We start from the raw sequence: 13,321 nt of genomic DNA, 5'->3' as shown, positions 1-13,321 counted from the left end.
ATTTAGATAGTATTGTCATTTTTATTACAATGTGATCATTCTACCCATGAGTAACCAATATTTCTCCAGATGTTTTGGTCTGTTTATCTGTAAGATATTTTGTGTCTTGTTAGGTAAACTCTCAAGTATTATATGTATTCTGTGGATATTGTAAATAGAATTTCTCTTGTTGATAATAATATAGAAATGCTAATGATTTATATGTATTTATTTCATGTCTTGTGACTTTGCTTAAATTATTAGTTGTTTCAATTAATTTTCTCTCTAGAATATGTCCTCTTTGATTATGCTGTATCTTGAATTGCTGGTCATAATGTCATCACACTTTTAACATGATATTAAATCATTGTGGTGGCAATCCCTGATCTATGTCTCTAGTTAATTCACATTACATATAATGCTGGCTCTTGGTTTTAGACATATACTATTTAAAATATAAAGAAACAGTTCATTGATCTCATGTGTTGTCATTTAATTTTTATTTTTTTAAATAGAAGTACATGTGTCTTGTCAGAAGCTTTATAAATATCATATGTGATTTTTGTTATTACTTTTATTATGTTTTATAAGTCTTTTGATAAGAAAATTGAAAAGCCTAGAATTCTAGAACATGATAGGTAAAATGGGTCTTCTTAAATTGGGTCTATGAACTTTTTTTGTTTTGATAACTGTCTTTCAATATAATTGGTTTCCTTTGTAATTTTATGTATTTTATTTTCTGCATTTAAAAACATTCTGAAAAGGGTTTCATTAAACTACAAAAGTGGGGTGGGGATGGGATTTATCTTAAAAGAAAAAAAGTTAAAAAGCCTTGCTCCAAAGAGATATCTGCTCTCTTGATAGTGTAAAGAGGTAAAGTGCAAAGACTCTGTGTGGTTCAACTATGATTATATTAATGATCCTTCTTTCCTTTATGTTTTCTAGAGTTAGTTATGCTTCTGGAATGGTGGTCAGGCACAGAATGTACTTTATTCACAGATCAGGAAACAGTGGCCAAGTTTGGAAAAGAGCATGTGGTCATCATCCTTAATCACAACTTTGAAATTGACTTCCTATGTGGCTGGACCATGTGTGAACGATTTGGTGTGTTGGGGGTAAGTAGTTTGAAAATTGAACCCGGAAAAATGTTAAAAAATAGTTTAATGAAAATGAGCAATAAATAGTTTAAATGTCTGCTTCTGAGAAGTTGTCATAATTTTAAAAGTTTTCTCCTTTAATGTTTATTTCCAAAGCAAGCATGTGATTGATAATAACAGCTAGCATTTATAGCACTTTAAGGTTTGTGAATTGCCCAACTAGTAAATATCTTGAATAAGTTACAGGCAGAATTCGAGCTCACATCTTTAAAATTTTAAATCCACTACTCTGTTCATGTATATAACTGTCTCTACATTGAATTGAATATATCATTATTCTAAGCATACTTTAGGTTTAAGACTTTTTCCTCGTATTCCCAGGAGATAGAAAGCAGACATATATTATTGAATTTAATATAGTATTGATTACACTAATTTTCTGATACTATGCTAAGTATTGGGAGTACAAAAAGAGGGAAAAGACAATTCCTGCTTTCAAGGAATTTATAATCCTTTTTTTTTAAATTAAAGTTTTTTATTTATAAAACATATGCATGGGTAATTTTTCCAGCATTGACCCTTGCAAAACATTCTATTCCAAATTTTCCCCTCCTTCTCCTCACCCCATCCCCTAGATGGCAGGTAGGCCAATACATGTTAAATATGTTAAATCCAATATATGTATTCATATTTATACAGTTCTCTTGCTGCACAAAAAAAAAAATCAAATCAAGAAGGGAAAAAAAACCTGAGAAAGAAAGCAAAATGCAAGCAAATAACAACAGAGAGAGTGAGAATGTTATGTTGTGTTTAACATTCAGTTCCCACAGTCCTCTCTCTGGATGTAGATGACTCTCTTCATTTCTGAACAATTGGAACTTGTTTGAATCAGCTCATTGTTAAAGAGAGCTGTGTCCATCAAAATTGATCATTGTATAGTCTTGTTACTGTGTAAAATGATCAAGGAGTTTATAATCTAATGGGAAGAGAATGTGCAAATTAATATATACAAAGTATGCCAGATATAGGATAAGCAGGAAATAATTAACAGAGGGACTACAGTAGAATTAAGAGGAGTTAGAAAAAGTTTCCTACAAAGGTAGGAGACTTTAAAGAAGCCAGGGAAGTCAGTAGTCAATGTAAAGGAGAAAAAGCATTCTAGGCATTGAGAGAATGGCTAGAGCTGAGATAGTGTCTTGTTTGGGAATTAGGTAGGAGGCCAATGTCACTGGCTAGAAGAATTCATGGTGGAGACTAAGATATAAGAAGGCTGGGCAGGTACAGAGAGTGTGTGTGTGTGTGTGTGTGTGTGTGTGTGTGTGTGTGTGTACGTGCATGTGTGTGCAGGTGTGGGGATGCTTTGTTATAAAGAACTTTGAATGTTAAACAAAACATTTTTTATTTTCTCCTGGAGGTAATAGAAGCCATTAGGGTTTATTAGGTGGGGGTAATTGATGTGATCAGATTTTTGCTTAGGAAAATAACTTTGATGGCTGAATGGATTTTGTGGAGAGTAAAGTAGGGAGAGACTTTAGGCAGGCAGACTAACAGAAGACATTGGTGTGAGGTGATAAGGGCCTGCACTAGAATGGTGGAGAAAAGGGAGCATATTTGAGAGCTTTAGCAAAAGTGAAAGAAGTCACTAAGTCTTGGCTACAGCCCAGATATGTGGGAGTAAGAGACAGTGGGGTGTCTAGGATGATTTCTAGGCTATATAATCCTGAGGAACTTGCAGATAATCTTGAGTCCACAATACAGTTTTGAAGGACCCCTACAGATAAGATGACATGATTTGGAGGAAAGCTCAGCAACACTGAGAATGAGTGGTGTCCCAAAAATCTAGAAAGAAGAGAATATTGAAGAAAAGAGAATGATCAATAAGTGTCAGTGGTTTAAGAGCGATCAAGGAAAATTGAGAAGTTATTGCAGTTGGCCACTAAGATATTATTGGTAACTTTGCAAAGAACAGTTTCAGTGGAATGATAAGTCCAGAAGCCAGATTGTCAGGGGTTAATGGAGGCATTTATTGTAGATGGCTTTTTGAGGCGTTTAGCTGCAAAAGGCAGAAGAAAATGGGGACATAGTTAGAAAGGATGGAAGGATCAAATGAGGACTTTTTCAAAATAGGGGAGATGTAGACTTGTTTATAGTAATAGGAAGTAGCCAGAAGAGAGAGACTGAAAATAAGTGAAAGAACAGGTATGACTGGAGGCAGTCTGTTGAAGGAGGGAATGAGGTTAGCTGCATTAGGGAATAAGACCATTTCATCACAGAAAAGGAGAAGAAAGTCATCTTACAAGCAATGAAGAAAAAGGGAGAAGACAGATTTGATGGTGAATGACCTCTTTTTTCTATAAAGTATGAGGCAAAGGTCTCAGTGGTGGGGAGTGAGAATGTAAATGGTGGTGGCAGGGAAGGTTAGGGGAAGACAGAAGAGGCTTAAGGAGAGATGGAAAGATTTGGAAGAACAGCTGTGGAGAATGGAATAGTGAGTTGACAAGGGAGGGACAATAGTGAAGGCCCATTTGATGTTCTGTACCAAAATAGAATGTTTGTATGATTTTTCTCAGCCTTTGTTCAGTAGCATATGTAGGCACAAAGGTGATAAACCTTCAAGGTTGAGGTTTGACTGGATGTAATCAACTAACTACATGATAAGAGTACTAGGTATTTGTAAAGTTCTGTTGTCTCCTGAGATTGCTGATTGCTCTCTGGGAGGAGATCTGCTGTGGCCGCCAATTCTGACCTAGAGTAGTGACTCCCCACCCTTGCTCAAGGTTGCTTCTTTTATCATCCCAGAGAATGGGCGTGGAATAACTCAGGGGCTTCTGGGAAAAAATACTTCAACCAATGAACTTGCTCCTCCTAAGCATGCAAGCTCCTCCCCAGAAGTTCAAAGGGGTAAAACTCCCAGTAAAGGCCGGAACTAGAGAATTGTTAAGTACCGCCTTAGCACTTAGTAAGAATCTATTATCTCATATCTCTCTCTCAGTAAGAACCTAACAGGTATTCAAGAGAAGAGAACAGTATAGTTAAATTAGTTCATCAAATCAAGATGGGGAGAGGAGGAGAGAGTGGCTAGTGTAGGGGAGATGGCCTGGGAGAGAATTAAAAGGTCAGGGCTTTGGAACTTGTGGTACAATGCAGACAAAGAGTAGGCTTCTGTAAAGGAGATAGACAGAGAAGTGAAAAGCCAATAAAAGATAGGAGGTTTCCAGAATTTGAACAGAGAATGGTATATATGTGAATATGTAAGATCAAGGGATAATCATCTTTGTATGGGACTGAGATTCTATCCCTTCTGAGTGACAGATAATATCTAAAATCACTGAACTACTTATTGAAATAAAAAAAAACCATTATAGCAAAGATCTGCTTTTAAGTCAGCATTTATTAAGTGCTCATTGTGCAAATCACTGTGCTTAGTGGTGAGATAAGATCAGTATTTGTTTTCAGGGAGCTAATCTTCTAGTAAGGAAAGACTTCTACACATCAATTTAATATAGAACTGAATGTGACAAATTCAAATGATTCCTAACTCTGAAGAATGAGAAGTTTTGAATTCAGGTCCATCTTACTCCAGAACCAGTTCCCTACCCACTGTGCCACTTAGTTTCCTCTGTGGGTTGATTTGTAAAGAGATGATAGAATGTTGAAAAAGGAAATAAGACAGAGAACAGAAAAAAATGTCAGCTAATAAGCCAGACAAGTAGGATTTAGGGGAAGACCAAGGAAGGAGAGTCAAATAAAAAAGAGTGAGATGACTAGAGAGTACAGAGAAAGATAATATCATATGTTGCAGAGTGGGTAAGGAGGATGAAAATGGAGGTTTGGCACACCAAAAGTACCAGAAATCCAAATTGCAATTGATGAGGAAGTATGTTTATTCAGCACACAGCAAGCACAAATTGCATCAGAACATTTTTGGTTCTGGAAACCAAGTGGATATCTTTCAGCTGGGGATGGCTGTAAGGGCCCTTTAAATGGGTGCCACAGCGCATCGGGAGATTGAGGCCCGGAAGTAATTTCTGTGGATATTAGGACTGCCCTTGGGCGGGATCCTGGCCATATTGAGATAGCTTCGTCATGGGTGACTCTCTCGCTGATTGGCTGTGTGTGTGACCTCACAGGCCCTATGTAAGCCCACTGCAGGCAGCAGGCGGTCCTCTTTAATCTGGCCTTCTTCACCCTGGCTTCCCAGCCTGGGTGGCCAAGCCAAGATGGATAGCCAAAAGAGGTAAGGGTTTTAGTAGTGAACACATGGGTCTTCTGACCAGGTGTTCACTCGGGAACCAACAAGTCAGGGCATCAGTTAAGGCATTATGTGAGTAGGTATAATAAAGGCTTTTAAGATTACACGTGGCTGTTCTTGAGTGCGCTACCAGTTATTAAGCTATAGATTCAAGAGGTCGTGGCCAGAGACCTTTGAAGGCCTCAGAGGAGGCGAGCCGGGTAGAGTTCACACTGCAAAGGACAATGGTCAAAGGTACTCTGGTGGGTCTAGGACAGACTAGTAATTGTAACTGCCAGGAGAGCACGTTACAGATGGCTGAATAAGTTATGATATATGAATAACGGAATATTATTGTTCAGAAATAGTGAATAAAGAATAAAGAAATGATGAGCAGGCTGATTTCAAGAAAGCCTGGAAAGATTTACATGAACTGATGCTACGGGAAGTGCTACATAGTAACAAGATTATGTGACAATCAATTGTGATGGATTTGGCTCTTCTCAAAAAAGTGGTGATTCAAGGTGTTTTCAATAGACTTACTTAGTATGGAAAATGCCATCTGCATCCAGAAAGAGAACTATAGAGACTGAATGTGGATAGTAGCTTAGTATTTTCACCTTTGTTTGTTTCTCATAATTTTTTTCTTTTGTTCTGATTTTTCCTGTACAACATGACAAATATGAAAATATGTTTGAAAGAATTGCACACATTTAATCTATATTAGATTGCTTGCTGTCTTGCAGCAATGGGGGTAGGCAAGAGATGAAAGAAGAAACATCTGGAACACAATCTTACAAAAACGAATGTTGAAAAATATCTTTACATGCATTTGGAAAATAAAATACTATTGAAAATTTAAAAAAAAATTAAAAATAAGAACATCTTTGATTCTGAAACAAAGATATTCAAGGTAGCTTGAAAGGGTAGTGGAATCAAAGGAAAGAGTTATGTTAGAATGGAGAGAACAGATGTATAAGTTAGAAGAAAAGGAGATAGATTAGAGGAAGAAATTTGAAAATACAAAACAATGAATAATTGTCGTAGAGATCAGCATAATTAAAATGTATAATTCTTCAAATGGGAACCTAGTGGTCCAATGGATAGAGCAGTGGGCTTGCAGTCAGTAAGACCTAATTCAGATTCAGCCTCAGATACTTACTAGCTGTTTGACCTTAATTAAGCAAGTCACTTAATTCTGTTTGCCTCAGTTTCCTCATCTCTAAAATGAGCTGGAGAAGGAAATGGCAAATAAGAGGACAGAAAAAAATGCCAGCTAATATCTCTGCTGTGAAACCCCAAATGGGATCACAAAGAATCAGACACAACTGACAATTGAAGCAGTTCCAGAAATAAACCAAGATCTATAGAGTAGAGAAAAAGGTAATTTTTAATTACCCTTTCCCAAATTAACTAACCAGAGACATCTTCAGGTACAAAGAGAAAGCATTTATTTTATCCCTGCAGGGAGAGGCCCAGACATACCTGGGAGCCATCTACTCCTGATCCCGACCAGCTTGAAGTAAAACACCTGGTTAAATAGGAAAAGATCCAAGCCTTTCCATTGGATAGACTAAAAGGAAGTAACTATCCTTGACCAATGGCCATCAGTATTGTCTACCTCCCACAGGTTACATCACTTCCTGTAACCCAGGGTTCAAGGCCTGGGAATTGGGATCATGTGACTTTCTGAAACTGGGTATAGGGATCATGTAACTCAGGCCTAATCTCAATACTAAGAAGTACTTCATCCAATTCAATACAGATGAATCCCATTTAATACAGATGAAAAGGAATCTTCCCCCAAGATTCATCTAAAAGGAGCCTAGTACATAAAGGAAAACAATTCAATTCAATTTAACAAGTATTTATTAAAAGCCTATTGTATGCAAAGTACTCTGCTCAGTTCTTATGAAGACATAGAGATCCTTATCATCAATGTTCCCAAAAAGGACAAGCTTATAATTCTAGGTGACTTTAATGCTAGAGTAGACTCAGACTATCTGACATGTCAGGAATCCTTGGGAGCAATGGAGTTGGAAATAGCAACAGTAAGGATAATTTACTATTGAAGATTTGTGCATTTCATGACCTTCTCATCACCAATACTGTATTCTGTTTACCTAAATTCAATAAAACTCGGAATGCATCGCATTTAAAAGACTATGTGATTGTAAGGAGAAGAGACAGGCAGAATGTAAGAGTGACCAAGGCAATGTGTGGTGCAAAGTGCTGGACTGATCATAGACCTATTCTCTCCTGTCTGAATATTCACATTCAACACAAGTGGTAGCCCCAAGACAAAAAGACTAATAGAAGAATTAATGTCAACAGATTAAAGTGCTTCTCTGAGAGGGAACTTTTGTTGCCAACTAGGAGAGTAAGTTGAGCCAACAAATAATTTGCAACAATGGAGCAGAAAAGGAGTTTCCAGAGATTTGGTATACAGCACTGCATTAGCTCAATCTGGGTCAGAATACTCACTAATATCAAGACTGGTTTGATGAAAATGATGGGAAGATTCAAAAGCTGCTAAATGAAAAATGAGGATTCCATAGGCTGTACCAGCAGGATAGTTCAATCATCTCTAAGAAGGTAGCATTCAATTCCATAAAAAGTAAAGTACAATTGAAACTTAAACTGATGCGGGATTCTTGGCTCAGTAAAAAGACAGATGAAATTCAGTTCTATGCTGATAGTAAAAATCTAAAGTACTGGATGTTCTATGAGGCACTGAAGGCTATTTATGGGCCAAAGACCATACATCTCAATTCCTCAGTGCTGATGGCGCCACACTGATAAGTGATAAGGACATAGGTTCTAGTGAGATAGGCTGAGTACTTCCCTAGTGTTCTCAACAGACAGTTATCAATCAATGCTGAAGCTATTGACCATTTATCTCAATTTGAAATTAGTCAGTCCCTAGATGAAAGTTCCAACTGAAGAAGAGACTTTTGAATGCCATTAGGCTGCTTTCATGCAGTATAATACCACATGTAGATTCTATTCCAGCTGAGATTTACATTGCTCATATAAAAGCTGACTGAAATTTCCCAGCTTATATGGTAAGAAGTTATATCCCAAGAGCTCAAGGATGCTTCTTTGTCCATTTTTATAAAGGTAAAGAGAATAATGGATTGTCTTGTGACAATCATAGGCATGTCTCTCTCTCTCTCTTAGTCATTGCTGGAAAAATTATTGCCATAATCCTTATCGTTCACTTAGAAAAAGGTCATTTATAAAGCCAGTGTGATTTCAGAAGGTGCTGAGGAATAATCAATATGGTGTTTACTGGAAAAATTCCAGCAGCAGAACAGAGGTCTATATACATTTGTAGATCTGACCAAGCAAGGCCTTTGATACTGTCTGTCATGAGGACTTGTGGAAAATTGTCAAAGTTCGGTTGCCCAAGAAAAATTCATAAATGTAGTATGTCAGTTTCATGATTGCCCAGGTTCTGGACAGTGCTCTTGAGCTTTCTCAGTCTCCAATGGTGTAAAACAAGGCTGTGTGCTTGCTCCCATGCTTTTTTAAGCATGGTGTTTTCAGCCATATTGTCAAATGATTTTGATGAGGACAAACATGGAATCAAAGTCAGCTACCGCACTTAGTTGTAAATTCAATTGTAAATTCTTCAGTTTGAAAAGGCTTCAAGCCAAAACCAAAGTAGAGGGAGTGTTGGTGCATGACTTTTTGTTTATAGGTCATTGTGTACTTAATGCAGCCTCTGAAGCAGAGATAGAACAAAGTATGGATCAATTCTTTTCTGCTTATGCTAATTTTGGCTTAACAATTAACTCCAAGAAAACTCAGGTCTTCCATCCAGCCTACGCCACACCATCCATGTGTGTAACCATCAATTACAATAAGTGGTGAAGTTTTGAATGTTGGGGATAAGTTCACTTACTTTGGTAATATACTTTCCAGGAATGTCCATGTTGATGACAATCTTATTATTATTATTTTCACACTGTCAGTGCTAGCTCAATGTTTGGAAGACTGAAGAAAAGTGTGGGAGAAGAGAGTTATTAGACTGAAGGTCTACCTCATTCTTGTATGCCTAAGAAACCTGGACAGTCTACCAACACCACGCCAGGAAACTGAATCACTTTCATTTGAATTGTTTTAGGAAGATTCTGAAGATTACCTCGCAGGATAAGATACCAGACATTGAGGTCTTTTTTCAAACTAAACTTCAAACATTCCAACTCTAAGCTAGAGAGCACAACTCCATTAGGCTGGCCACATTGTTCAAAAGCCAGACATATCCTTGTCAAAAAAAGTATTATGGAGAATTCCCAAAAGGCAAATTGTCAAAAAAAAAAGCAATATAAGGACCCTTTCCATGTATCTCTTTAAAAACTCTAGAATCTGTTGTATGACATGGAAGACACTGGCAAAGACTACCTAGCATGGAGTGCCCTCATCAGAGAAAGTGTCATGCTCTTTGAGCAAAGAAGAATTGAATTAGCCCAAAGGAAACATGAAATATGCAGAATTAGAGAAACCACCCCAAATGTTTCTATGGACTTTTTGTGTTCGGTCTGTGGCAGAGCATTCTGAGCTCAGCCACAGTTGGATACATTGTAACTAGATTCTAACATAGTGATGTCATTTTGGTCCTCTTTGAAAACAAAAGTTAACAACATGCTAGTCCTTAGGGATACAAAGACAAAACATGGCAACACTTTCTGCCTTTAAGGTTTGGCAAAGTTTGTTATTATTTGTTACTAGCTACTGCCTTAGCCCAACACTTCTCACTTCTCATATAGGCTATAAATATTCTTCTGATTGATTTCCCTTCTTGAGGTTGCTTTCCACTCCAATTGTCTCTGTCAGTGATTTAAATTGACCATGTCACTCTCCTTCTCACATGGTTTTTGATTACCTCCATGTTAAATTATAAAGTTCTTTATAACCTGACTCTGTTCTAACTTTTCTATTCTTTGTTGTTGTTTTTTTATATGTATATATTATAGGAATTTATACAAGCAGCAATTTAACTTTTCTATTCTTGTTAAACTTTACTAGCCTCCACATATGCTATAATCCAACTTCATTGCCTTTTTTACTGTTAATTTTAGATGACAATTCATTTTCCAACTCCATGGACTATCCTCCATAACTGGAACACTTTCTCACCTTGATCTCTTAGTTTCTCTGGCTTCCTTTAAAAATAAGCTTAAAAGCCCATCTTCTTTGGGAGGCCTTTCCTAATTCCTCCAATTACTACTAGTTCCTTACCCTCTGAAATTATCTTGCATCTATTCTGTATATAATGTATTTGTTGTTCAATCATTTTCAGTTTGTCCAACTCTTTGCGACCCTACTTAGGATTTTCATGGCAGATATTAGTATGGTTTAACATTTTCTTCAGTTCATTTTATAAATGGGGAAACCCTCCCAGGGTTACATAGCTTGTGTCTGAGGCCAGATTTGAAGTGCACAAAGATGAGTCTTCCCTGGCTTCACATCCGGCACTGTATGAATTGCATCACCTAGGCATGTTTTGTATATATTTAGTAATTTGCATGTTGTGCTTTCCATTAGAATGTGAGTTTCTTGAGAGGAGTGACTGTTTTTGTCTTACTTTGTACCCTTAGAACTTAACAGGGTCTAGAACAAGTAAGTTCTCATTAAATACATTTTTGAACAAAATGTCTGAATCATATGGGTGTTCCCACATGTCAATTACTTTAAACTACCTATTTGCACTAAATCTAAGTTCCTCTGTGTAGTTCCTCAGGTACGCTGATGGAGCAGCATCTTGGAGCAGAGTAGTTAGCTATGCAATTAAAGATATAGGTGAAGAAATTAGCCTTGGCAAACAGAAGAATCAGCTATTTTCCAAGATGGAAGAGAAGGGAAAGAAAATGGCTAAAGATTGATAACATTTTTGATTGCATAGGAAGGGAAGTTGAAGTACATTACACATTACATTAATGATCCTTATCTTAATAAAATAGAGGTGCCCAGTTATCATTAGATGGGCATATGAGTTGAAGGAAGGGTAGATATCTGGACAAAAGATATACTGGCAAAAGAATGTTTCTAATTTATTGCAATAGAATTTAGGCTTCTTCTGTAATCCTTATTCATTTTTCCACTTCACATCAATATGACACATCTGAAATATTAGCATCTTATATTATTAGATTATTTTCAAGTTTAAATTTTAATTAAGAGTTCTCCAAATTCTTTGTTATGAAGAAGCAAATTAAAAAAAAAAATTCTCCGAAGTTTTGAGTTTGCTCTAAAAGGTTAAGGACTCAGGAACTAATGGATTTGGTGATATCTTTGAAAAATTTGAAAGCAGACTGATTGCAATGTATAATAGTGTCTGGTCACAACTCTTATTTCTCATAAGAATTCTGCCAAGCTGTACAGAGGTCATGCTGGCAGCTTATTGCTTTGCCAGGGTTACCATTAGCTACTAAATGGTCAATCATGGTCTATAGCATGATGAAACATCTACTGTAACTAGTATTCTTTGCTTTTGTGTGTGTGTGCTATGGACCCTTTTGTAGTCTGCTGAACCTAATAGACTCCTCAGAAATATGTTTTCAAAACTATAAATTTAAAGACATAGAATTACAAATTCAATTATATTGAAATTAAGTTATAAAAATATTTTAAAAAACAAGTTTGCGGAATCCAGGTTAAGAATTCTTGGTCTAAAAGGATCCCTATTCAGGCCAATATAGTGTTATCCTCATTTTGCAGATGAAGAAACTGAGGCATAAAAAAATATATTTTTTTTTGTTTTATATAAGCAAATTTTTGGAGAAACTAGCATGGGAACAAAAGTCTTCTATTCCAGATCAAATATTCTATTCTCTTACCTGAATCTCTCCCTAGTTAAACATGGAACATTTTTTTTTTTTTAACTAATTAAAGGATTAAAATGTTTATCTGACTATCCTGAGAACAGGTAGGTAAATGCTTGTAGGGGGCAATTTTTTTTAGTTAGAAAACAGTCTTAAAATAATTTGTTAAAAGTTTTCTTAGCTTTTTTATGAAGTAAAAATAATCTACAAATGTCATTTAAAAGAAAAATTTATAAAAGAATATAACTTCATTTCATTATACTATAAAATTTATTGTTATTTGTATAAGAAACCTAAAAGTCCTACTATAAGTGAAAAAGTAAATTATGGATGTACATTTGTCTGCTTTTCTCTCTCTAGAGCTCTAAAGTCCTGGCTAAGAAAGAACTGCTTTATGTGCCCCTTATTGGCTGGACATGGTATTTTCTCGAGATTGTATTCTGCAAGAGAAAATGGGAAGAAGACAGGGATACTGTTATTGAAGGATTAAAACGTTTGTCTGATTATCCTGAATACATGTGGGTAAGTTCTTGCAGAAGGAAATTTTTTAGTTAGAAAATAGAATCTTCCACTTCCAGTCGATCAGTGAAACAACTACACCCAGAGAAAGAATACTGGGAATTGAATGTAAACTGTTTGTACTACTGTCTTTCTATCCAGGTTACTTATACCTTCGGAATCCAATTCTTACCGTGCAACAAGAAAATTGGATTTACACACATATATTGTATCTAGGTTATACTGTAACACATTTAATATGTATGGAATTGCCTGTCATCTAAGGGAGGGAGTGGAAGGATGAAGGGGAAAATTTGGAAAAATGAATACAAGGGATAATGTTGTTTAAAAAAAAATTACTCAAGTATATGTACTGTAAAATTAATTTTAAATTTTTTTTAAAAAAGAAAATAGAATCTTAATAATTTGTAATAAGTTTAGTATCTTAGCTTTTATGTTGTGTAAATCATCTATAAATATCATTTAAAAGCAAATTTATGAAAAAATATACTTTCATTATTTGTTACTCAATATTCTGTAACAAACACAAAATTCCTATCATAAATGAAAAAGTAAAATATATACCTTTTCATATATATCTTAAAAGGTAATTGTATGTCTGTGGTAAGCAAGTAAAGCTCACTGAAGAAACTAAAGAAATGGTTGTTTGCCTTTAATTTTATTTAAAG

General features: G+C 35.9%; 1 protein-coding gene across 6 annotated transcripts in view; it reads left to right on the top strand.

The window, feature by feature from the left end:
* AGPAT3 (1-acylglycerol-3-phosphate O-acyltransferase 3) overlaps positions 1-13,321 on the top strand; it is a 128,073-nt gene that overhangs the window by 98,432 nt on the left and 16,320 nt on the right. For all 6 annotated transcript variants that reach the window (XM_074300521.1, XM_074300527.1, XM_074300524.1 and 3 more), the window contains 2 exons: positions 925-1,094; positions 12,495-12,656. In XM_074300521.1, the coding sequence (XP_074156622.1) occupies positions 925-1,094; positions 12,495-12,656 (332 nt within the window). The remainder of the gene's footprint in view (positions 1-924; positions 1,095-12,494; positions 12,657-13,321) is intronic.

The sequence above is a fragment of the Sminthopsis crassicaudata genome, chromosome 3 (assembly GCF_048593235.1).
Source record: "Sminthopsis crassicaudata isolate SCR6 chromosome 3, ASM4859323v1, whole genome shotgun sequence".
NCBI classification, from domain to species: domain Eukaryota; kingdom Metazoa; phylum Chordata; class Mammalia; order Dasyuromorphia; family Dasyuridae; genus Sminthopsis; species Sminthopsis crassicaudata.
Note: the sequence above shows the minus strand (reverse complement) of the source record. Positions and strands in the feature narration are given on the sequence as shown.